Source organism: Cervus elaphus, chromosome 1, assembly GCF_910594005.1.
Source record: "Cervus elaphus chromosome 1, mCerEla1.1, whole genome shotgun sequence".
In the NCBI taxonomy this organism is placed as follows: Eukaryota; Metazoa; Chordata; class Mammalia; order Artiodactyla; family Cervidae; genus Cervus; species Cervus elaphus.
The window spans coordinates 45,719,773-45,743,263 of record NC_057815.1 but is presented as its reverse complement, the minus strand read 5'-3'; the positions used below and the strand labels follow the sequence as shown (position 1 = coordinate 45,743,263).

At 47.5% G+C, this 23,491-nt stretch overlaps 1 protein-coding gene across 1 annotated transcript in view; it reads right to left on the bottom strand.

Moving 5' to 3' along the window:
• The window catches only part of SORL1 (sortilin related receptor 1), a 159,505-nt gene that overhangs the window by 53,961 nt on the left and 82,053 nt on the right, over nucleotides 1–23,491 (bottom strand). The window contains exons 15-23 of the mRNA XM_043901325.1: nucleotides 22,689–22,817; nucleotides 21,788–21,873; nucleotides 17,578–17,750; nucleotides 16,377–16,508; nucleotides 14,171–14,262; nucleotides 12,279–12,525; nucleotides 11,468–11,606; nucleotides 5,237–5,410; nucleotides 3,194–3,307 (exon numbers count right to left, since the gene is read on the bottom strand). Of these exons, the coding sequence (XP_043757260.1) occupies nucleotides 3,194–3,307; nucleotides 5,237–5,410; nucleotides 11,468–11,606; nucleotides 12,279–12,525; nucleotides 14,171–14,262; nucleotides 16,377–16,508; nucleotides 17,578–17,750; nucleotides 21,788–21,873; nucleotides 22,689–22,817 (1,286 nt within the window). The remainder of the gene's footprint in view (nucleotides 1–3,193; nucleotides 3,308–5,236; nucleotides 5,411–11,467; nucleotides 11,607–12,278; nucleotides 12,526–14,170; nucleotides 14,263–16,376; nucleotides 16,509–17,577; nucleotides 17,751–21,787; nucleotides 21,874–22,688; nucleotides 22,818–23,491) is intronic.

Genomic DNA, 23,491 nt, shown 5'->3' with positions numbered 1-23,491 from the left:
GTGGGAGGCAGGAGATGAACGCAAAAATGACAAAGACTGCAGGGGGTTTACGTCAAAACCCCCAGCGACTGACAACCACCCAGGGCAGGAGCCTGACAAAGAGGAGAGGGGATCTGCTGACAGAATCCCTCCCACACCTGCCTCTATCTCCACGCCTTTCGTCTTCCCTGGCAGCTGAAGTGGGGCGGCGGGGCGCTCACTTAACTTCCAGACAGCACTGCCCAGCCATGGCCCGGCCCCTCCTGTAGGCCTGCCTGAGCCAGCGTGCCTCTCACCTCCTCCTTCCACCCCCTCCTTGATGACAGAGACCCTCAGGAAGGCTCAGATGAGCACTACTCTCCTGGCTCCCAGGCTCCACATTTCATCCCCTGCATCCCTCACCTCCATCACATCTGACTAGTTGGGACCCGAGCACATGGAATCATGAGAAAGCAGAGCAGAACTGATGCTTTCAAACTGTGGTGCTGGGGAGACTCTTGAGAGTCCCTTTGACGGCAAGGAGATCAAACCAATCCATCCTAAAGGGAATCAACCCTGAATATTCATTGGAAGGACCGATGCTGAGGCGGAAGCTCCAATACTTTGGCCACCTGATGCCAACAGCCGATTCACTGGAAAAGACCCTGATGCTGAGAAAGACTGAAGGCAGGAGGAAAAGGGGACGACAGAGGACAAGATGGTTGGATGGCATCATCGACTCGATGGACATGAGTCTGAGCAAGCTCCAGGAGATAGTGAAGGACAGGAAGGCCTGGCGTGCTGCAGCCCATGGGGCTGCAAAGAGTCAGACATGACTAAGTGACTGAACAACAACAAGAGCAGAAAGCAAGTCTCAGGGTCTTGGGAGGGTCAATTACAGCTGGAGGAGGGCAGAGCTGGTTGCAAAATGCAGCCCAAGGAGAAGCTTAAACTCTTCAGGGAAACCTGTGAGCTCAGGGCCTGGAGGGGAGGAGATGGAGGGAAACTTCCGAGCAAAACAGCGAACCAACATGCAAGCCCACCACGTGCATCTAGTGGAAACCACAGCCCAGGGACCCAAGAGGAACCCCTTGCCAGTGGACATGAGGCCATTCAATCCATAGCTCTTTGCTTCCACTATGTCTCATCACGTCTGGTCAATTTTCTTGCAACGTGTTAATTCTAAGACGTGTCTCCTTGCCCACTCTGTTCCATAACAAACTCCTTTCCAGTCTCTGCTCTAATGATGTTAACATTAACTAACGTTTTCAAGGAGCTTTGGCTATTTCCTCACAAATATCACACCTTCCTGAGACCCTGGTCAGTAGAGGAGGTTTGATGAATGCACCTTTGGCAGAAAAGAAGAATACACAGAGAGGCTACCACTCTCGCAATAAATTAGATTTTTTTTTAATAAATTAGATTTTTATCTAATACTCCTCTCCCTGGGGATGAAAGGTGGCCTCTGAAGTCAAGGAAAAATGATTAAGGAAGGTTTGGTAATAACCTACACACTAGAAAAGGCAGTTCATGGGATTGCAGGGCCCAGGTGAACTGAACAAGTTGACTGCTTCTAAAGTGGCTTTCTGGAAGGAGCAGCATGGGAACTGGCCCAGGCTCTTCAGATAGCTGGCAAAATAACATCCACCAGAGGCAAGGTGGGTACGAGACAGGACCCAGCCATTAATCTATGCTTACAACACAAAATGATAAATGAGCTTACAGATTTTCAAAGGCAAAATATTTAAAAGAGAAGGCTTTAGATGGGTGTCTGGCTTCCCTGCTCTGGCCTTTCTCCCATCTCATTCATTCTGCCCACCTCTTATCTTTCCAAAGACAAAGTCTAAGCCTGTCATTTCAAGGGATGCAAACTGTTCTTTTCATAAAATTCAAAGGTCTCATGCACCCGTTCACCCTCCTACGTGCCCCCACTGCTCCCACCTGAGTTCTTCATGACCCATGCCACTTTTCTGCCCACACCACACACACACCAACATCAGGGCTTTCGTCCATGCGAATGCCTTGTCTGGAACCTTCCTCCCTCCACCTCTGCCTGGCTCCCCTCTGCCCGCTTTTCCTGGGACCCTCCAAAGGTCTGAGCCACTCTTAAGGCTCATTAAGGTGCGTGGCGCTGCCCCATTACAGGACCCACGGCTCACATGTGCTTGGCTGGGTACTTCCCTGACCACCCCCTTCAGACTGTAAACTCTTGTGTCCACTTTAGTTACCAGTTTATCTCCAAGCCCAGCACAGAGCCTGGAACACCAGGGTCCTCAATATACACCTGTTGAGTGAATAGGTCAACACGTTACTGACTGACACCTCCTTAGGAGATGATGTCAAAGCCACTAAAAATGAACTGAAGGAAAGACGGCCGAATCTGCAGTAAACAGAGTATCCACTATAAGTAGTTATTTTTGTCCTAAACTCTGCTAAACAGAATCACATACTTTAATAGTTAGACCTGAGAAATTACATATTCCAAAGATGACACGTACACGCACACAAACCAATGTTCCCACATCGCAGGCCAAACCTGGCATCACTACTCAGCTTGAATAACCTCTTCTGAGCCCGACAGGCAGTTGGCATCCCCTGATTGGAGGTAACAAGGGAAAACTTGTTCCCCATCCCTGAAAAGGCTGAACATTGAATTTAAATTCAAGGGCTATCACCCGGTCACCTGTCTCAGGTCACCAGCTCTATCTCCAGGGAAGGGCCACAGTCAGAGCCCAGACAGCCTGTCTCCCAAACCAGCTCGGTTTCAACCACGCGAGGCTTATTTGTAAATCTCTTGTAATGAGTACCTAGCTTACTTATGTGGGTTTGCTTTTAAATAATAATATATATCTAATGTGCTCATGTGTGTGCTCAGTCCTTCACCTGTGTATGACTCTTGTGCGACCCCATGGACTGTAGCCTGCCAGGCTCCTCTGTCCATGGGATTTCCCAGGCAAGAACACTGGAGTGGGCTGCCATTTCTTCCTCCAGAGGATCTTCCCAACCCAGGCACTGAATCCGCGTCTCCTGCATTGGCAGGCAGATTCTTCACTACTGAACCACCGGGAAAGTGCACATATGCAATAGGGTATGGAAGCATGTTTTCTCTAGCCACTTAAATGGGCATCATTGATCACGGGGGCCCTGCACTCCAGGCCCCGCCCAGGAGGTGCAGACTGGCTGACTGCACCAGGAAATGCCTATCCTCCCAAAACTCCGCCAAGCAGGGACTCACGGCAGTTTCTCTCGTCGCTCATGTCTCCGCAGTCATTGTCAAAATCACACCACCAGATGCTGTTGATACACTTCCCGTTGTTGCACCGATACTGGTTGCGGAGACAGGTGTTCTCTGGCCATGGAGGGAGGCAGAGGAGAAAATGAAACCAACATCATTCTTCCTGCTGGACCATAAGACTTTCTGCTCTGAGTCTCCATTCATCTTCCTCAAATAACATGCCTCAAACAGCAAAGGGGAAGGGGGATGTTTTGCACAGGGGCCCACAGGGAAACCAGCGTCCAAGGAGACCTCCTTCTCTCCTCTTTTAATTAAAACTGAAGGAGGAGAGGCCTCTAGAAGCAGCAGAGGGGGTTACAATGGTGAAAAGGGAGAGTGATGGTGTCAGGTGGATCTAGCAGGTAGAAACATATAAACACCATAAAATATTAATTCCAGGGGCTTTCTTGGCCACTCAGTGGCTAACACTTTGCACTTCCAGTGGTTAATACTTTGCAGGGGGTGTGGGTTCAATCCCCAGTCTATGATCCTACATGCCGCAGCCAAAAGAGAAAAAAAAAAAAATTACTAACTCCACAAGGAATTCCTTAAGGGACTGTGTAGCCATTGAAGAGAAGTGAAGTGAAAGTTGCTCAGTCATGTCCGATTCTTTGTGACCCCATGGACATCCATGGAATTCTCTAGGCCAGAATACTGGAGCTGGTAACCTTTCCCTTAGGGGATCTTCACAACCCAGGGATTGAACCCAGGTCTCCAGCATAGCAGGCAGATTCCTTACCAGCTGAGCCACAAGGGAAACCTATGTAGCCATTATCCAAACATACATATTCAGTATATCTATACCTACATAGTTTATACAAACTATGGTGATATATATTCATGTGTGTTCAGTTTAACAACCAGGAGGATTATGGAGATTTGCTTTACATATTTTTGAGGATTTTTTCCTACCCCATGACTCCTTCAAAGTGAGCAGTTATAATTCCTCACACAGGAAAAAAAAAAAATGCACTGTTCAGTCAACTGGGTTAAGAACACGTGATGACTGGCCTCCTATCTGGATTAAGTAAAGGCTTTCTAACAAGGATACAGAAAGGCTCTTTTCTCCTCCTTCTGGAATTCAGTGTTAACCCCATTTCTTTCCAAACAACTTTTAAGATGATGACCAGAGCCTGAAAGAGTGCCCCTGTGTCTTAGACAAAAAGGCTCATCTTTTTTCCATCTGTATTTCTTAAGAGGGCCCAGAAGGCCACTTTGCAGTTTTTGCTTCCCTGGATTTACAGGCAGATGTGAGAGGGTAAGTTATGATTACAAAGCAAATATAAGCTTGAGAATAAGGAAAGGTAGGAATCCAGGCCATGTTCATCAACAGGATACTTTGTGGCAAGGCCCCTCCAGGGGCTCACCTCCCAGAAAGAAATGTGAGGCTGGGGACTGGGGAAATGGTAAAAGGAAAAACTAGACAGGGAAGAAAGATGTAACAGGTTTTCAGGGTGACATGTTAGAATCTGTGTGTTCAGATTCCAAGAGGGAGTGGGGTGAGGCTGCTGCAGACATCTGGCTGTGGTTTAAGAGGAAAGACTCGAAGTGCTGTGCAAAACTGATCAGAAGGTTCTGATGTTTCTAGGCTGGGCAGGGAGCGGGAACTGCTGGATGAGAAGAGGTGAGCTTTGCAGGAGTCCCTTGTTCAAGTCAGGGTGGTCCAACTGTACCCTGCACCCTTACGGAAGCAGGAGGAGCTGGGAATGATTGGTGTGGGGTGGATGAGGAGAGGAAGAAGCAGAAAAAGGAAAGAAAGGTGCACTCACAGGAAGACCTGCATCCCCCAACATTTAACCCAAAAGCAACTCATCTTTAAAAGAACAGCGTAGGCCTGCTCTGGATAAGGACTGAGGGACCACAGGCCTTGGAAAGTGAACTAGGATGCCCATGTCTAGAGGGTTTTATTGTCTATCTTGGGCATTTTCAATAACCCCAAACACGAGTGCATCAAGGACACATCGAAGGGGGAGGATGTGGCAGAAAAGGAAGACGGGGACGCACCTTCTTTGACACACGTGTGGTTCTTCAGCTGGTAGCCGTGAGGGCACTCGCACATCAGGTCCCCGGACGGGAGGACACTGCTGGACACGCCGTCTGGACACCGGCAGCTCCTGCCGCCGTCGGCCTTGGGCAGGCACAGCAGGCTGCAAGGCCGGGACGCACAGGCATTGCTTCCTGGAGAGGAGACAGGTGGCAGCGGCCAGATTAGCAGACACCAGGGGGCGCCAAACGCAGGCCTGAGACCCGGGGACTCCTTTTGCAGACTCACAGACCCCAGGATAAGCAGCTCAGGAAGAGAAAGGTGAAGCGGCGAGCGTGAGGGGGCCCCAGCTGGATCGGATGGCCCCAGGACCAAGCCCACTGGGAATCTGGATGGAGGACTTGAGACACCACAAGGTAGGCGGGGAGCTGGAGCGGGGAGGAGGGTCGTCGCCCGGTGGGTGTCTCAGGGGACGCAAGGCAAAAACCCGTCCCCAGTCAGAGGTGGGCAGGTAAGATCAGTCTGCAGCATCGGGAGGATGAAGCCGACTTAGGAAGAGAAGAAAGGATGACACCGGTACCCGGGGTGCGGGGGTTGTGGGGCTCGGCCAGGCCCGGCCCCAGTCCCCATCAGCACACCTGTGACTCCTATCTTGGGGTCATTCCCATCTCCCTTCATTCTTTCCACAGCACTTTTAGCATGAGTGTTTTTCTGTGCCTTGTGACCCAAAAGCCCTTAACTAGAACATACACCCAAGTAACGACAGGCCCCAGACAGAAAATCTGAGACTGCCTCCTTAATTCCTTTGTGCTATCGGAGCGCAGCCGACGAGCTCAACGAGGAACCGCCCAGACGCCCATCAGGCAACAAATCCACGGGCAGTGGGCCCACAGAAGGACCGACTGATGCTGATCTAGTCCACTGTTTCCAGTTTTTTCTGTGGTTCAGCTTCCCCAAAGAGAATGCCAGCTAGACTCCATACGATCCTCCACTGCACTCTCGAGAGAGAACGTTTGTGGACGCACAGTGACGGAGGTGTTTTCTATCCCCCGCATCCTTCTGGGAAGCAGACAGAGGAGCCCCAACAGAGGAAACCATTTCACAACAGCTGAACATGTGATACAATGACCAAGCAATGTGAAAATCATGTAAACTAAGAAATGTGTGTTTTTCTTCTTGCCTGTGACTACTCATAATCAAAACTAAATAGGGGCTTCCCTGGTGGCTCAGTAGTTAAGAATCCACCAGGGCTCGGTCCCTGATCCAGGAAGATCCCACATGTCACGGAGCGACTAAGATCCACGTGCCACAACTACCGCAGCCCACATGCCTAGAGACTGCACTCCTCAACAAGAGAAGCCGCCTCAACGAGAAGCCCGCTCACCACAACTAGAGAAAAGCCCAGCAAACAACAAAGACCCATGTGTGCTAAGTAGCTTCCGTCGTGTCTGACTCTCTGTGAGACCATGGACTAAAGCCTGCCAGGCTCCTCTGTCCATGGGATTCCCCAGGGAAGAATACTGGAGTAGACTGCCGTTTCCTCCTCCAAGGGATCTTCCCAACTCAGGGACTGAGCCCGTGTCTCTTACTTATGTCTCTTGCACTGGCAGCCATGTGTCTTCCCCACCTGGGAAGGCCAACAAACACCCAGCACAGCCAAAAATCCATAATTTTTTTTTAATTGGGGAAAATAAATGTAAACGCTGGGTAAAACTCAGCTGATAAAGAATCTTCAGTTGTGCCCTCTCAGGGACAGAGGACCCCACAAGAATCAAATCTAAGTAATCTGTTTCCAGCCAGCCACAGTTTAACCTATGCCATCCTGGCCTGCAGGTTGGGAAACAGGGTTCATTCATGACAATCGGTAATAAGACGAGTGACGACATACTCGTAAGCCGCGAATGTGTTGGCATCTCCTCGGTGTTTAACTGGCGTAAACTATACATAAAAAATAAAATTCCTCATGATACAGCAGCAGTGTTGCTTTAGTGCTAAGGATCCAAGAGCACAAGGCATTACCAAGTGGATAAAACACACACAACCAGGGGGAGATCTGTTTGATGAAACATTCAAAGGGGTCTGCAACAGACTCCATCAACCCACAGGCGGGACCATCACACTGAATAACCTGCTGATGGGAGCAGAAATGCCAGGAACCAGCTCCCTCTCATCTGTTCCGTGGGCAGATGCCTGTCCCTGTATCTCAAATGCACCTGCCGTGGGCTGCAGGAGGGAATGCCGAGCTGCCAGTAACAAAAACAACCCCATCTGGGGCTCTGGAACATGTTCTTTGTCTTCAAAGGACACCATGTCATTCGACGTTCCAAGAAATTGAACAATAATAGAATATTTAACAAACACTCATCGACAGGAGTATTTTCACATGGACTCTGTGAAATAGCATCAGTGATATTTTCACATGCAGGGTTAAGTGTTTCCACCCAAAGAAGAAAACTGAAAGTACAGAACCCAAAGGGAGCTGCAGTATTCCTGGAGACTGGCCCCCACAGGCATGAATGAAACTGTAATCTGAGGGGCACAGCCAGGGACAAACCCCAAACCAGGCAACCAAGTCACTGATCCTAAAGGAGTAGGCAGGGCAGGCACGTGTGGGCAGGTCCAAAGCTATGGCACAGGACTTCCCTGGTGGGCCAGTGACTAAGACTCTGCACTCCTAATGCATGGGGCCCAGGTTCGATCCCTGGTCAGAGAACTAGATCCCACATGCTGCAACTAAAGACCCTGTGAGCTGCAACTAAGACCTGGGACAGCCAAATGAATGAATGAAGAAATAAACAAATGTATATCTATTTTTTTAAATAAACACACAAAGCCACAGTACAGAAAATGGGGGCACTGATCACAGAGAAGCTGGGAGAACATGAAGGAAGATGAGGCAGAGTTCCATCAGAACACAGCCAAAGACCCCTTCCCTAGGACACCACAGTCTTGTGTGGGCCAGGTGGGTTGTTTGAAGACTGGACAGCTGAAAGCCTCCGTCTCCAAAGATGTCTCTTTCAAAGACCAAACGTTTAGCTCCGAGAAGCCTTCACTGGACATACCCAGGACATTTACAGATTTCCTCTTTGGAAAATTCCTCCAGAACCCTCTGAGGAGCCAACACTGCTATTATCTGGCTTAACCATCCACACACTCGACAATATCAAAATCAGATCCACCCTGTATGGTAAATAGTTACCCTCATGATAGATATTGAAAACTATGTGTTTACTGCAGGCTCTGAAGGAACATTCCAAGAACTCCAAAACAGTTTAACCCATTGCAGTATCAACTTAATATACCAGTAGCCCTGCTGAGAGAGTTATTTAAAGAAAAGAACACTCTCTATGAAGAGTAAATTCCAGGAACACTGTGTAACAAACAACCAGGTGTGAAGACAAAAAAAAGCACCTGTTTATAACTAAATATTCTAAACTGACAAACACTGCAAGTGAACAAAATTCTCATCATCCTAAACAAGAATCCACTAAAACCTACGACTTCTAAATCACTGTCGTACACCAGGGCACTGCTAATCCAACAACAGGTGAGAGATGGAACAGACCCTGGTGGTTTCTTGGAAGTTCAAGCTCTGAAGTCAACTAGCTGCTGCTGCTGCTAAGTCACTTCAGTCGTGTCCGACTCTGTGCGACCCCATAGACGGCAGCCCAGCAGGCTCCCCCGTCCCTGGAATTCTCCAGGCAAGAACACTGGAGTGGGTTGCCATTTCCTTCTCCAGTGCATGAAAGTGAAAAGTGAAAGTGAAGTCACTCAGTCGTGTCCGACTCTTAGCGACCTCATGGACTGCAGCCTACCAGGCTCCTCCATCCATGGGATTTTCCAGGCAAGAGTACTGGAGTGGGGTGCCATTGCCTTCTCTGGAAGTCAACTAGGCCATGGTTCAAATTCTCACCACTAACTAAATGTGTGATGGAGAGAAGTTACTGAACCTGATCTCTGGGTTCTCATCTGTAAAATGGAACTATTAATAATACACATGGACTTGGGGGACACTGTTAAATCATGACGACTCTGATATGACCCCATGGACTGAAGCCCGCCAGGCTCCTCTGTCCAAAGGATTTCCCAGGCAAGAATACTGGAGTGGGTTGCCATTTCCTTCTCCAACCTGAGGTTATACAAGCCCACTAAGGAAATCAGTGTGGTGCTTATGACACAGCAAAATCCCTTAGAGTATATCCTTTATCACTGCTGTTATTATCTTACACATGGCTTGTACAAAGTCCTGGATGTCAGGAGCAGACAACAGAGGTAATAAAGCTTGCCTGGCACTGGGGATTGCCAATACTGTCATAAATTTGCAACACTCTCAAAGTCCAATGGAGCAGGCAGGATGGAGCAAACAAGTTCACGGTCAAGAGGCACCCACTGCAAACAGGCAGTGCTGGCAGCCAGAGGCCACTGCAAACGCTTTAACTCATACAGGCCTGAGAGATGACAAACGTGCTTCCCTGGCCTTGCATCTGTGGGCAGGGGGTCCCCCAGAGGCAGGAGACAGGCCAGTATTTCCCCCTTATGTCTTATTTAAATTAGCCAGAGTAGCCTCCAGGTCACAGGGGCGACAGCATAGCAGCTGGGATGAAGTGACCAGCCAAGACTGTGGGTGGGAAACCGGGTTCTCAAGTCCATCTGAACACAGAGTTGCAAAATCTGAGGCTGTGTGCTCAGCCAACAGGTGCTCACAAGCACATGTCAAAACACAGACCTGCTCTTCCAGATGGAGAGGTAACCTGGAGAAACCTTGATTGTTCCCTTGGCTTGCCGGCGGGGCAGATCAGTTGGGGTGGCTGTCCTCCGTCAAAAGCCCTGAGATTTCAACCACTAGAGCTGGAAAGCAGGATTCCTCTCTCCCTATCTCATTTATTTCTTTTGTGGTTTTTTTTTGGTGTGTGTCTCCTTCTCCCTATTTCAAAGCAGGCACCTCCTCTAGGAAAGAATGTGACTTCTTCGTTTTATGGCAGAACTGGAACAAAAAACCTAGCTCCTAAATAAGAGAGGGGCCTTTGGGAAAGGTAATTCATATGTGAGATTCCATTCCCTAATCGAGAAACCACGATCATAATACCAGCCCTGCCCACCTCACAGGTCAGCTGCGAAGGTACAATAATAATACAGACTTCCATCTCTAGGATTCTTTATAGTTTTCTAAGTGTGTTCTCATGCTCCCTTCTCCAGTCCCAAAAGCACAGCAGTGACATCTATAACCGTATTACTTCCCCTGAGAGTCAATTTTCTCTTTGCACGGGGCCAGCCAAAAACCACAAGACAACATCAACGTTCTAGTTCAAAACAGGAAACTTAGCAGTCTATCAATAAAGGGCCGTCAGCAGACCCAGGATGCTACTGAGTCCTGCTAAGATAAAGAAGGTTCTTCTTAAAGGGACTATTCTTCTGGGTTGGGGAGGGGCGGGCAGGGGCCCTGATCCCTCTCCTCCATAATTAATATTGTGACTGGAAGATCAACAAAGGGAACGGGCAATGAAGAAGGAAGAAGGCGTCCTACTGAATGGTCTCAGAGCCCAGGACAGCCAGGCAGAGCCTAGCAACAGGTCTTGAAGCCTCACCCCACCATCTTTCAGATACTCAGACATTCTCTACAGCCCCTGGTAAGGCTTCCCTGGCCCCATCCCTTCTTCTTTCAGCAACTATGAAGTGAGCAGCGACTGACTGCTGGGCACTGGTAAGATTACTGAGCAAAAAAAAAAAAGAAGAACCTCCTTCTTCATGGGGTTTAGAGTTTCATGGTAAAGACAAGAAATAAGTCATCCTATAACTAGACTCTGCCACGCAAGAGCAGCAGGTTTCAATGAGTGATCTGTCATCTGAGGGACCAGAGAAGACTGGACTCCTATCAGAAACCAGCAATTGGCTGTGCACCAGCACAGCATGGCTCCCTGTCCGGGTGCCAAATGGGGATGCAGCGCACGCTGGGCCTCTCGGGCTGCAGGAGGAGCCACACCGCCCAGCAGTCAGGGGCCAGAGGCAGGAGGAGGGTGTAATTACCCACCAAACACCAGCGTTCCAGGCAAGCAAAGACACGCTGTCTTCCAGCTGTTTGTGTTTCATTAGAAAATAAATTAAGATGTCATTAGGAAGAAATTAAATAATGTGCATGTTGTCGTGACAACAAAGACACAGGCTGCCAGACCCTGCTTCAGCAGGGATTGCCCACACCCAGCCCCTTCCGAGAGATCCATGCAACAGAGATGGAAGAGGGCATGCTGCCTTACCAGTTGTCTTGCCCCGGTAGAAAATCTTCAAGTCCATGGGCCCCGTAAGCCGGCTCGCCAGAATGGCCATGTCGGACCCGCTGTACTTGGAAGCTCGGAAGATGCTGAGCTGTGACCAGTCATCCCAGTATATCTCATTCTAAAAAGAAAACCTTCACTCGTTAGTCAGTTCTGTCTTTCACTCAGAACCCGCATTGAGAACAAGAACTCCATTTGGAGTGGACACCTAACATTCACTGGATGAATGATCAGCGTGAGCAAGATGCCAGTTAAAGGCAGGAATCAGTGCTTTTATCCAAACCTCACCAAATATCCACACTGAAGGAACCACCTCAAAGAAACTATCCAATGAGCATTCTAGTTTGACCACAAGCTCAACCCTTGAGTTCAAAATCTGAAGAACTACTTTATGTTGCAAGGTTGAAGCACAAGTGACAAGGCCCCCAGGAGGCAGGGTGGGGCTCATCTCAGGACAACAGGGAATGAAGAGAGCAATCTTCACAACAGACCACAAGTCAGAGCCAATCGGAGGCTACCAATACTGAAGGGCAAGCCAGGAATTTTCATCGGATGCAACCTTGAATTTCAACCTTCTGAATGAGAATGATAAGCACCCTGGATCCCTGGCAGCTGGGTCTGGAATCCCTCCCTAGGGGCCGAAAGAAACTGCCTCCAATTCAGAAACGAGCTGATTTTCTACAAGTTCGATAAGCATCTCAGTAAAAACCCACAGACAGCAGGCTCCTTGCCTCAGTCTGCTCCTCGCCTACATAAACAGGTTGCCCAATGCTGATAACAGGTGAGGTCCCACCTTAAAGACAGCAATAGCGTAGGGGTGCGGGAGGTTGTCCAGGATGACGGAACGCTGCTGGCCGCTGAAAGTGATCCGCTCAATGCAGTCCAGGTAGGCATCCGTCCAGTAGATCCACTGCTCGTCCACGGCGATGCCGTTGGGCCACTTCACATCCTCTGATACAAGGCGGTAGGCAGCTGAACCATCCATGTTGCTCCGGTAAATGCCAGGCCTCAGGTCCCCCCAGTCGGTCCAGAACATCACCCTGGGTGAAACCAGGGAAAAACACACATCCCATCAGAACGGGGAGTGTGCATGCTCAGTTGCTCAGTCATGTCTGACTCTTTGAGACCCCATGGACCACAGCCTACCAGGCTCCTCTGTCCGTGGGATTCTCCAGGCAAGAATACTGGAGTGGGTTGCCACGCCCTCCTCCAGGGGATCTTCCCAATCCAGGGATGGAACCTGCATCAGTTACACTGCTGGCAGATTGTTTACTGCTGAGCCATTGGGGAAAGAATGGGGAGATGGATGCTCAAATACTACTCCAAAGTGGCAAGCAGTTAGTTCAGCCAGTTAGTTCAGCCTTGATGTTGTAATCTCTGATTATACTACTTAAAGCCAGTTAACTACCTGACCCAGAAATTCTTCTACTGGAATTTATCTATGGGTAGAATCAAGTTATGCAAAGAGAGTGTACAAATATGTTCATCATCAGCAATGTTCACATTTGTTGTTGTTTAGCCATTAAATTGTGTCAAACTCTTTGCAACCTCATGGACAGTAGACCACCACGCTTCTCTGTCCATGGGACTTCCCAGTCAAGAATACTGGAGTAGGTTGCCATTTCCTTCTCCAGGGAATCTTCCTGACCCAGGGATCAAACCTAGGTCTCCTGAATTGTAGGCAGATTCCTTACCACTGAGTCACCGGGGAAGCCCATTGTTCACACTAGCAAAATATATACATATACAGGTAGGAGTGCATACAAATATATATATTTAAGTGTGTGTATGTGTGCGTGTATACACAAAAATATCAATCTGTAAAGTGTTATATTATGGAGTAAAACGTCTAAAGACCTACATGTGTTCAGATTAAAAAATCTTCCAACCATATTAATATTTTTAAAACATGCATGCAGAATAGTAAATATCCTATGATCCTCCTTGATGCATGTGTGTACATATGTGTGTCTGTGTGTTAAAGGGTGTACATCTGTACATGGGTAAAAATAAACTCTGAATGAGACACAAGAAACTATTAACCATGATTACCTCTAGAAAATGTGAAAGCGAAAAGAAGAAGCAAATATTTTTCATTTCATAAATTTCTACTTTCTTTTAATATTTTTAACCAAGTGCATATATCACTTTCAGAGTTTTCTTTTAAAAACTGATCTCTCAATCATAAATGCTAGAAAGCCTAATCCAGAATTTCCCCTTTTAGGTATGTTTCCTTAAGTTAGCAATAAATTAATAAGAAGCACCTCTGCCTTTCCCACTTTCCAGTTTGCATATAAACTGCTGGTAAGAAAACACAGGCTGGGGGCAGGAAAAAGAAGGAATGGTTTAAATATTTGTATCACATGTGAAACTCAAGATAAAGCCTCCTTACAATATTCAAGCAGGGCTGACTATGTCCAGAGAGACTTTAAATATTACTTTCTGCTAGGGAAACACCCCACAGCTGCGAGACATCTGGGCACCTAAAAAGACTTCGATGCTTGCTAACAGAAAGGAGATGGAGTTTGCTGCCCAGGAGGACTAAGCTCCGGTTCCAAGACTTGCAGGTCCTAGATTACTTCAATCAGAATGATCAGAAACAAGTTTTTGTCCAGCAGTTTGCATTTGCAGGAGATTCTGTGGCAGCCCTGGACCCACACGGATCTTCTCTGGGACCACACTTACCCATCTTGCGGCACGAGGACCAGAGCCCTGGGTCGATCAAGCACAGAGGCATTGACAATGGTGAGGCGGAAGTCACCGTCTGGATGCCCCACCTGACAAATAAAGGAGGGGGAAAGGCTAAGAGGGGTCTGAGCTCCTTATAAGGCCCACGCTGCAAACTTTCCTTCTTGGTTCCCGCCTACGGTCCTCCATGGTGGCCAGATTCCTCTGCAGACTGATTTGGGAAACTTGCGCCCCTCTCCAGCCAGACTGAGTTGTTCCCTCCTCTGGCTCAGGCAGCAATTCTCACAGGGTCTGACAGTTCTGGGGGTGTGATGACCTGCACAAAGTGCGTGCTCGCTGCGTGTGTATCTACTCCACCCGCCTCCACCACTCCCAGCTCCAAAGCCACCAACATCTCTGCTTCATCCATAAAACACTCAGTGTCACTACCTCACCAATCAGAGTCCCCACATTCTCTTCTCTCCACATTCTCTCTCCCCCACGTCAGCCCCTACAGCCTCAGGGAGACTGGTCCCCTCAGGGATCCCCAAGCCTGATATACCCACTCCTGTCTGCTCCTGCCATGTATCCCCCCAAGACCTGTCCTCTGCCTTCTAATCAAATCCTATCCTTCCTTCCAAATACCCCGCCAGGCCCAACTCCTCTGCTACCCTTTCTGATCCACCTTGATCAATGGGCATCCATAGTTCTCATCACTGACTCTTCTTTCACCATTTCACACCCAGTATTTGAGTTTATACTGTGAGCCTATAGACACTCAAGCTTTACCCGCATCCTTCTAGCAAAGCGCTGAGCACATTCAATTAAAAGAAGAGAGAGGAAGAGTAATGACAAGACCACCAACGCACGGCTCAGAATGTGCCCAGTACTATGCATCCTTCCACCCTTTCTCTCAACCGTCCCATGAGGGGAACACTCCGATGATCCCTGCTCGGTCAGAGCTCAGCTCAGATGTCACCTCCAAGACACCTCCTCTTCCCTGTCACGCAATCACATACCCTGTGTGATGTTCACTGCAGCACACAGCACCAACAGGACAGATGGACCTATTTCTTTGTTATTTTGCTTCCTCCACTAAAACCTAATCTCCCAGCACAGGGACCTGCATGCCTTGCCTCCTGCTGTATCATCATGATCTAAAACCAGACCCGTCACACCGTGCGCTGGGACGCGGCACCTGCCAAGTGACTGACTGAACAATGGGATCTTCATCTTACGGACGAAGAAACTGAAGCCGAGAGGGGATCAGATACTTGCCTGAGTCATTCAGCTACCAGAATAAGGACTAGGGGACTCCTCTGGGGGTCCAGTGGCCAAGATCTCAAACTCCCAATGCAGGGGGCCGGGGTTCAATCCTTGGTCAGGGAACTAGATCCCACATGTTGTAACTAAGAGTTCACATGCCTCAACTAAAGATCCTGCAGGCTGCAACGAAAGAAGACCCTGAGTGCTGCAACTAAGATCTGGTGCAGTCGAATAAATAAAAATAAATACTTTTTTTTTAAACTAAAAAAAAAAAAGGGATAAAGACTGAACCCAGGTCCATCTCTCAAGTTTGTGGCTTTTGCTGTGTGATTTGTCCTGTCTCTCTGGGTCTCCCTGTTTCTACTTCGCCTTCCACATAACCCACAAGTCATGCCTCCCGAAAGATCAGCATAAAGAGGTGTTGAGATGGTGCCCCAGGGCCCCAATAGCAATATGCAGGAGTTGAGCATGCCTAGGAGCCCATGATCTCTTACCCCTCTCAGCCCTGCAGAGCTCAGGTGCAGACAGGTGGAGTGAGGAGGTGAGAGGACCTACCTTACAGGGCACCTGAGAAGTGAATCAGAGAATTCATGCAAAGTGGTTCCAGCAGAGAACGACCACATGAGGGTGGCAGTCACAGAATTATCTTCATCACACTAACAGCATTTAGTACTGGAGTGTGGATGTTACGGCTTTATAGTAATGCTACGGTATCACTATCATTACGGTTACTACGCTATGCTGCTGCTAGCCCCAATACAAGTACTCAGGTATCTTAATGAAATCTCTATTTGACAGATGCAGGCGTCCTGTTTGCACATGGGACCACCTTTCTCTGCAATTCTCAGGGAATCTCCAGAGGAGCTGGACACACTGGCTTCCCACTCTGTGGCAAATCTGGCTCCCAGCCCAGCACCTCCCTGCTTGCTTAATCCCAGACAGCACGGAAGGCACATACCTCAATCTTTTTGAAGCCAGAATCCACCCAGTAAAGTAACTGGCTGAGGGGTTCAAAAGCCAAGGCTTCTACTGTCTCCAGGCCAGAATTGAAGATCACCTCCTGCCCCGAACTCCCATTCAAACAGAGGCGCTGAAGAGACAGAAAAGAAGAAACATTGTGAAATGTTCACATGATCTCCAGCCAAATCGGTTCCATTGATGGGAACCTGTTTATTCAACTGGCTTGACTGGCAAGGGCGGAGATGTTTTCTATTCGCCAGTATTCCAGATGCATGAAGCCGTTTTTCACTAAAAGCATTTTTTAAATGGATTACAGCTTCCTGTTTGAAGCAGGATAACTTAACAGAACCGAGTCGTTTATATCTTCCTGCATGATGGTCATGAACACTGGTCACTGAGCTACGTTGTATCACAATAATGAGGTAGAGATGACCAAGATGCATGAGCCTGCTTGCTTTTAAAATAAATGAAACCGGATTGCTGTTATTTTTAAGATCCTGTGTCTGCTTTTTATAGTCTTTCCTCCCTCAGAGGCTCCAAGCCATCAGGTGCTACCGCTTGGACAGCCACGGGCAGCAGCCACTGCCTCCCCCTCCCCCACCTCCCTGTCCCCTCCTCGAGTAGCCAGGCCCTGTGAAATTTCTACTGGGTTGGAAGTCCAGATAAAACTTGTTAGAACTGCTTTTATAAAAGGATTAAACAGGCAATGAAAAAAGATCAAACAGGTCTCTTTAAAATGCACGGGTCTGCAAGTATGGCCATTTATCTGGCCTGCCCAGCGATCTTTACAGCTTACTTTCTGGTTCTTGACTGTGCTTGGAATAGCTGAAGTGGATAATTACGTGAACTACAGAGAAGTCAAGAGTTACTATATCAGGGCTTGAAAACAAGGACACACACAAGGCAGTGGCTATGATAGGAGGGACAAAGAGGGCTACATACTTAGCCCTAAAATCTTCCCAGCAGGAAAAGGGAGACCTCACTTACAAGCAAGAATGCAGATTTGAGGGCTCCCTTTGTTTTCCCTACAAGGGACAGAGGTAGGCAGGGAAAGAAAACTGAAAAGTGTCATCCATTGGCTCTGAGATAAAACTTAAAAACCTCAAATACCCATCTCCTCAGAACACTCTGAAACAGGTTTACCAGGACTCAGCAGTCACAAGGCAGGGCCCCCACGAGCAGACCCAGGGAGGACGCACCTGGATGACGTCCAAGGCCAGGTCGGACCAGTACAAGCAGTTGCGCTCATAGTCGAAGTCCAGGGCCACCGCTGACCGCAGCCCGCTGAGGGGCAACTGCTCGGTGGCCCCCGAGGCCAGGTCGTAGCGATGAATGGACTTGCGCATGGCGTACAAGATGAACTCGTTCTCCTCTGCAGACACACAAGACAAGAGCTGGTTGGGCCTGGGGGTGCTGGAGGGGTCCTCGCACGTCTAACCTACCTCTTTCTCACCCGTGAGCCTCAGAGCCATGGATGGCACAAGGCGTGGATCAAGTGAGAACTTAGGGATCGTGACTTAGAAGGAGGGCAAAGCAATAACATTTCTGCCTTGACTAAGTTACTCAGACATCCATGAATCTCTGCTTTTTGCTGCTATTTTTTCCCCCCAAATCTGTGTCCTCCCCTGCCCTCCATAGTAGGCATGCTCCAATATCCAGCTTCAGAGCTCAACCTCAAAGTTTTGGTCACATATGAAAATAGTCACACCACTCAGCACGTTCCTCCTCATCACAGGATGGACTGCATCATGTGGCACAGTAATCTCACGGACTAGGGAATTTGAGTCACTGAAGACTTATAGCTAAGTTTTCTAATCTATTTGCTCACCCATTCAATATCGTTTATAAAGACACAGAGCAATCATATCAACCTATTCTATTTTCAAAGTAATAATACATATGTTCCTGGCCACCTACAGAATGTATTACAACACAATCATCATGAAGATTCTACTTCTACTTAAATACTTACACAACATACATACTATGTACCAGGAATTGTTTGACCCCAGTAACAACTGTATAATGGGCTTCCCTGGTGGCTCAGACATTAAAGAATCTGCCTGCAATGCAGGAGACCCAGGTTCAGTCCCTGGGTTGGGAAGATCCCCTGGAGAACAGAATGGCAATCCATTCCAGTATTCTTGCCAGGAGACTCTATGGACAGAGGAGCCAAGTGGGCTACAGTCCACGGGGTTGCAAAGAGTCAGAGATAACTAAATGAGTTTGAAAGAGAGAGAGAACAGCTGTTTAATGGAAGAACTATTAACTCAACTCTACACATAAGAAAGCTGAGACCAGGGGTTAAGTAACCCATGCAAGGTCACGTAACTGGTAAGTGGCCGAACCAAGAACCGACCTCCAGTGGTCTGGATCCAGAGTCTAAGCTTTAACACCCAAGGCTGTCTCTTGCAATATAGGCACCAATCTCTCAAGACAGAGAAACAGAAGCTCAGAGTGCTTGAGAAACTGATTTAATGTCAGACAGCTAAGAACAGGAAGAGCTGGTGTTCTTGGTGGTCTCTCTCTTCCTCTTAGGGACCGGCCCGGAAAACATCTGGAGTTTCCCAAGAGAATGAAAATTAGCAACACACCCGCATCCATTTCCGAAGTGTCCACTGTGACAATATATTGCATCTGCAAGTGACAAATCTGGATCCCTCTGCTGCAAGCTTGCATGGTGATGGTTGTTATTTTTCTCTCTCTCTCATTCCATTCTTTAAACATATGTTAGCCACCTCTGCTTTATAAAGCTCCAATATAAATAATGCACTCAAAAACTTAAATCTACCTATAATTTTTTTTTTTTTAACCAAAGGTAAATCTGCCCTCTTTTCCTTTGGTCTCACTTCAAAAGGATCTAAGCCAGCACATGATAACGAATCACTCCCTTTGGTTTTCAAGAAAACCATCCCACTGTAATTCCCAGGAGACCCTGCAGTCAGATGAAAAGTGCTGAGTTTGTAAAAATGCTGGAATGACAGACTTGTTGCGGCAGTGCCACATGGAGCTGTGGAGACGCATTCATAGCAGCAAGCCCTTTGCCCCACCTCTCCCCAGCATTTAGAAACCTCACTCTGTTGCTTTGGGATTTTTTCTTCTAACTGACAGTGCCTTTTGAGTCCAGAAACACCCACCTTAGGATGTGGTGTAGAGAAACAGACAGCATGTTGTGTGTTAGAAAAGAAATAGAATCGGTCAATCCCAGGCATCCATAAGCCCAGCCTAGAAATGTATGTCACTGTCCTAATCTCAAAGGAAGAAAAATGTCTTCACTTTTAAAAATCCTTCCAGATGACCAGATTATCTCATCTTTACAAACATATTATGGTTCCATGTTAGTTCTATGAAACATCTTTTCCTTTCTTGGTACATTCCTGCCTCTGCTCCATGCTTTAAAAAAAAAAAAATTTAGAAGGTAGCCTACCCTACCCTACCACCTTCCCTGGTAACTCAGACAGTAAAGCATCTGCCTAGAATGAGGGAGACCAGGGTTTGAACCCTGCGTCAGGAACATCTTCTGAAGAAGCAAATGGCAACCCATTCCAGTACTCTTGCCTGGGAAATCCCATGGACCGAGAAGCATAGTAGGCTACAGTCCACGGGGTCACAAACAGCTGGACACAAGACGGCTGAGCGACTTCACTTCACTCACTACCCTACAAGGGCTTCCTAGGTGGCCAATGCAGGAGACATAAGAGGCGCAGGTTTGATTTCTAGGTCAGGTCAGGAAGATCCCCTGGAGAAGGGCATGGAAATCCACTCCAGTATTCTTGCCTGGAGAATTCCATGGACAGAGGAGCCTAGCAGGCTATGGTCCATGGGGTCACTTAAGTGACTTAGCATGCATATACACTACACCACAAAGGAGATTTTTTCCACTTATTCCCTATTCTATCCTCTCCTATCAGAAGAGAAAACAGCTTTCCGACCACTTCAGACAGCTCTAAACAAACTGTTTCGTCCCTCGCTGACATCTTCAGAAATATTTATCACCAAAGTACATGCTCCAGCCCCTTATGAGCAATCACTCAAACCCTGCTCACCCAGGCCCTCATCAATAACAGCTCTCGTGAGGGGACTATATGAGTATTATCTGCTTGTTTGTGGTAATCTGCTGAAGCCGTGTTCTTTTAAAGTCTCCACGGTGAGGGATGTTAATTACTTGGGTAACGATGGAAGATTAAATTAAGGGACTAATGAGCTTAGCATGAAAAACACCAGGGTGAGCTGGCAAACAGTGAGCAAGCAAGAGTGCTGTTCTTCCCCTCCCACGAAGGACGAGGTGGTTCTCTCATGATTCACGTGGTGCTGACGGCTGTTCCACTGGATGCCACCTCTGCTGAGGGAGTCTGCCCTAATCACATACCTTTCCCAAAAGGCAGGAGCAGGAGGGAGGGCTCAGAGGGAAGAGAAGCCCTACATGAATAAGACTAGAAACAGAGCAAAGAAAGAAAAGGTGCCAAGAGATCAGCTCTTCATTAAGGTATCACAATTTCACGTGTGTGTGCGTGCATGCATGCTAAGTCGCATCAGTCGTGTCCGACCCTGTGAACTGTAGCCCACCAGGTTCCTCTGTCCATGGGATTCTCCAGGCAAGAATATTGGAGTGGACTGCCAAGCCCTCCTCCAGGGGATCTTCCCAGTATATTACAAATACCTCAACATGAACCATCACCACCGAATCAGCTTAAAATATTTGGGACATGCTAGATCTTAACAGCATATTCACTGCTCCAAGGTTTCTCCTAATGAGCCTGCATAAGGATGCATGCTCAAAGAATGGGCATGATGCTTGAGAGATGGTCAAGGGACAGCATGGGGCTTAGAGTCTGAACTTTAGCTCTGTCACTGACCAGATATGAGACCTTAAATAAACTGTTTGACTCTCTCCTCTAAACATGCTTCTTCATATTAAAAAGAATGGAGCTAATAATAATATCTGCTTCATTGGGTAGTTATAGAGATTAAATTGATAACACATGGAAAAGTGAACTAAAATGTGTAAAATTCCATTAAAATATCAGTCATAATTATCACTACAAAAATGAAGACAGACCACTTAGCTACTTCCCAGAAAGCCATGAGTCTGATTCTATGACAAATGGATCAAGAAGCAGCAGAAGACCTATGGGTGCCCCTCAGCAACCCCTCGCCTAACACACAACAGATGCCACATAAACATCTTTCAACGAACAAACGGGATTTCCCTCCAACATCTTCCATTCCTATAAAAGGATAAGGCCATAAATAAATGTCATTTAGAGACCACACTTTGGGGCAGACAGGAGTTCTGTGAGGCCTGTAATCTCCCTTCTTTCTCTCCATGAAGTTGGAAGAGCCGGAAAGATCACAGTAACATTTCAACAATGTCTCGACGAGACAAAGGGAAAAAAGCACATCTCTTACCTGCCAAGGGGCACGGCACCAGCTCTCCTTCCAGGCGCATTTCGACATCTCCTCCACTGCAGGTGTCCCCAGAAATCTTCCGATAGCTGTCACCGCCCCCCCCAAAAGCAAGAAGTCAGAAACATCAAAGTACAGTCAAGAAGGAACATGGACATTAGAGCTTAACTATTCATTTTCCTACAGAGCAAGTAGGAGGATGTTGACTCACTCTGAACTGCTTCTGTCTGTAAAGCAATTAGGCAGCCCAACATTCTGAAGCATGGTCCTAAGTGGGCTTCACATATACTGTTGACCCTTGAACAACTTGAAGGTTAGGGGCACTGACACCCCTCCAACAGGTAAATATCTGCATAACTGCTCTCTCTCCCTCAAAATCAAAGGAATTCATAAATGACTCACCCAAAGGTAGGAAACTCAGTCAGTCTGAAGAGAATTGGGACTAGAATCCTAGTTCTTTTGATTCTATGTATTGTGATCTATAATCAATCACAAACATTTCCCCACACTTAGTTAATTAAGATCTGTAAAATGAAAATACGGGTACTGTATTTATTGATTAAATTCCACCTATAAGTGGACCCGTGCATTTCAAATATGTATTGTCCCAGGGTCAACCATATCTCTTCAACATGCCACTCTGAAGACACGCATTGGCTGAAGTTTATGACTTAAGAAGCAACTGGAATTTCAGAGAAGCTTGCAGACTTGCACTGTTTCCCCATGGGGGGTGGGGTAGGGAGAAGAGTTTGTGAACGGCACAATGTTAAATTTTGTGCAAGCTACCTGAAAGATGCTAATGTGGAATTCTGTCATTGAGAGCATGAAAGGAACCCAGGCGGGCCCCTACACTCCCCATGCCAAGCAGACCTGATGTACCCTGGACATGGCAACCACGACGTACCCTCTGGTTCTCCTGTAAGTAGAACCCACGGGACAAGGCACGGGAGGGGCGTATGAATTCCCAGAAAACTCCGGATCCGGAACACAGACCTCCAGGGACAGATCTTCACTCATCTTGAAGCCGAAGTCACTGAAAAGACAGTCGGGGCTTGTCAAGGCCGTTGGTTTACACACTTCAGGTATTTAAGCCCCTCCCGTGTGACATCTACTCTATTGCCCCACACCAGCTTCATAAATCACTTAGGGACTTCCCTGGTGATGTAGTGGTTAAGAATCCACCTTGCAAGGCAGGGGATATGGGTTCGATCCCTGGTCTGGGAACTAGGATCCCACATGCCGCAGTGCAACCAAGCCCTTGGGCCACAACTACCAAGTCTGAGCACTGCAACTAGAGAGAGAGTCAGTGTCCTGCAACAAAGACTGCACATGTCACAACCAAGATCCAACAATGCTAAATAAACACCTAAATATATACATATTTAAGTTACTTAACGTGTCCCTTTAACAAATACTCACTTTTATACACCAGCACATTTCAAAAAAAACTTTATATCAGAGCCATAATTGGAAAACCACTATCCACACCATAAATAGACAAAAACGAGACAGATCATGATATCCAAAACAAAATAATACTGCATTTTTTAGCTGGATCCAGTTCCCCATCCAGACTCTGGGCCTGCCCTCTCTTTGTTAAAACGGATTAGCAATTGTGAAAAGTCTGCTGCATCTCACCCAGTGAGACTTTCTCCTTGACACTATTGGGAGAATTAAGAGAGAAATTTAAAAGAATAGTCTTTTTTC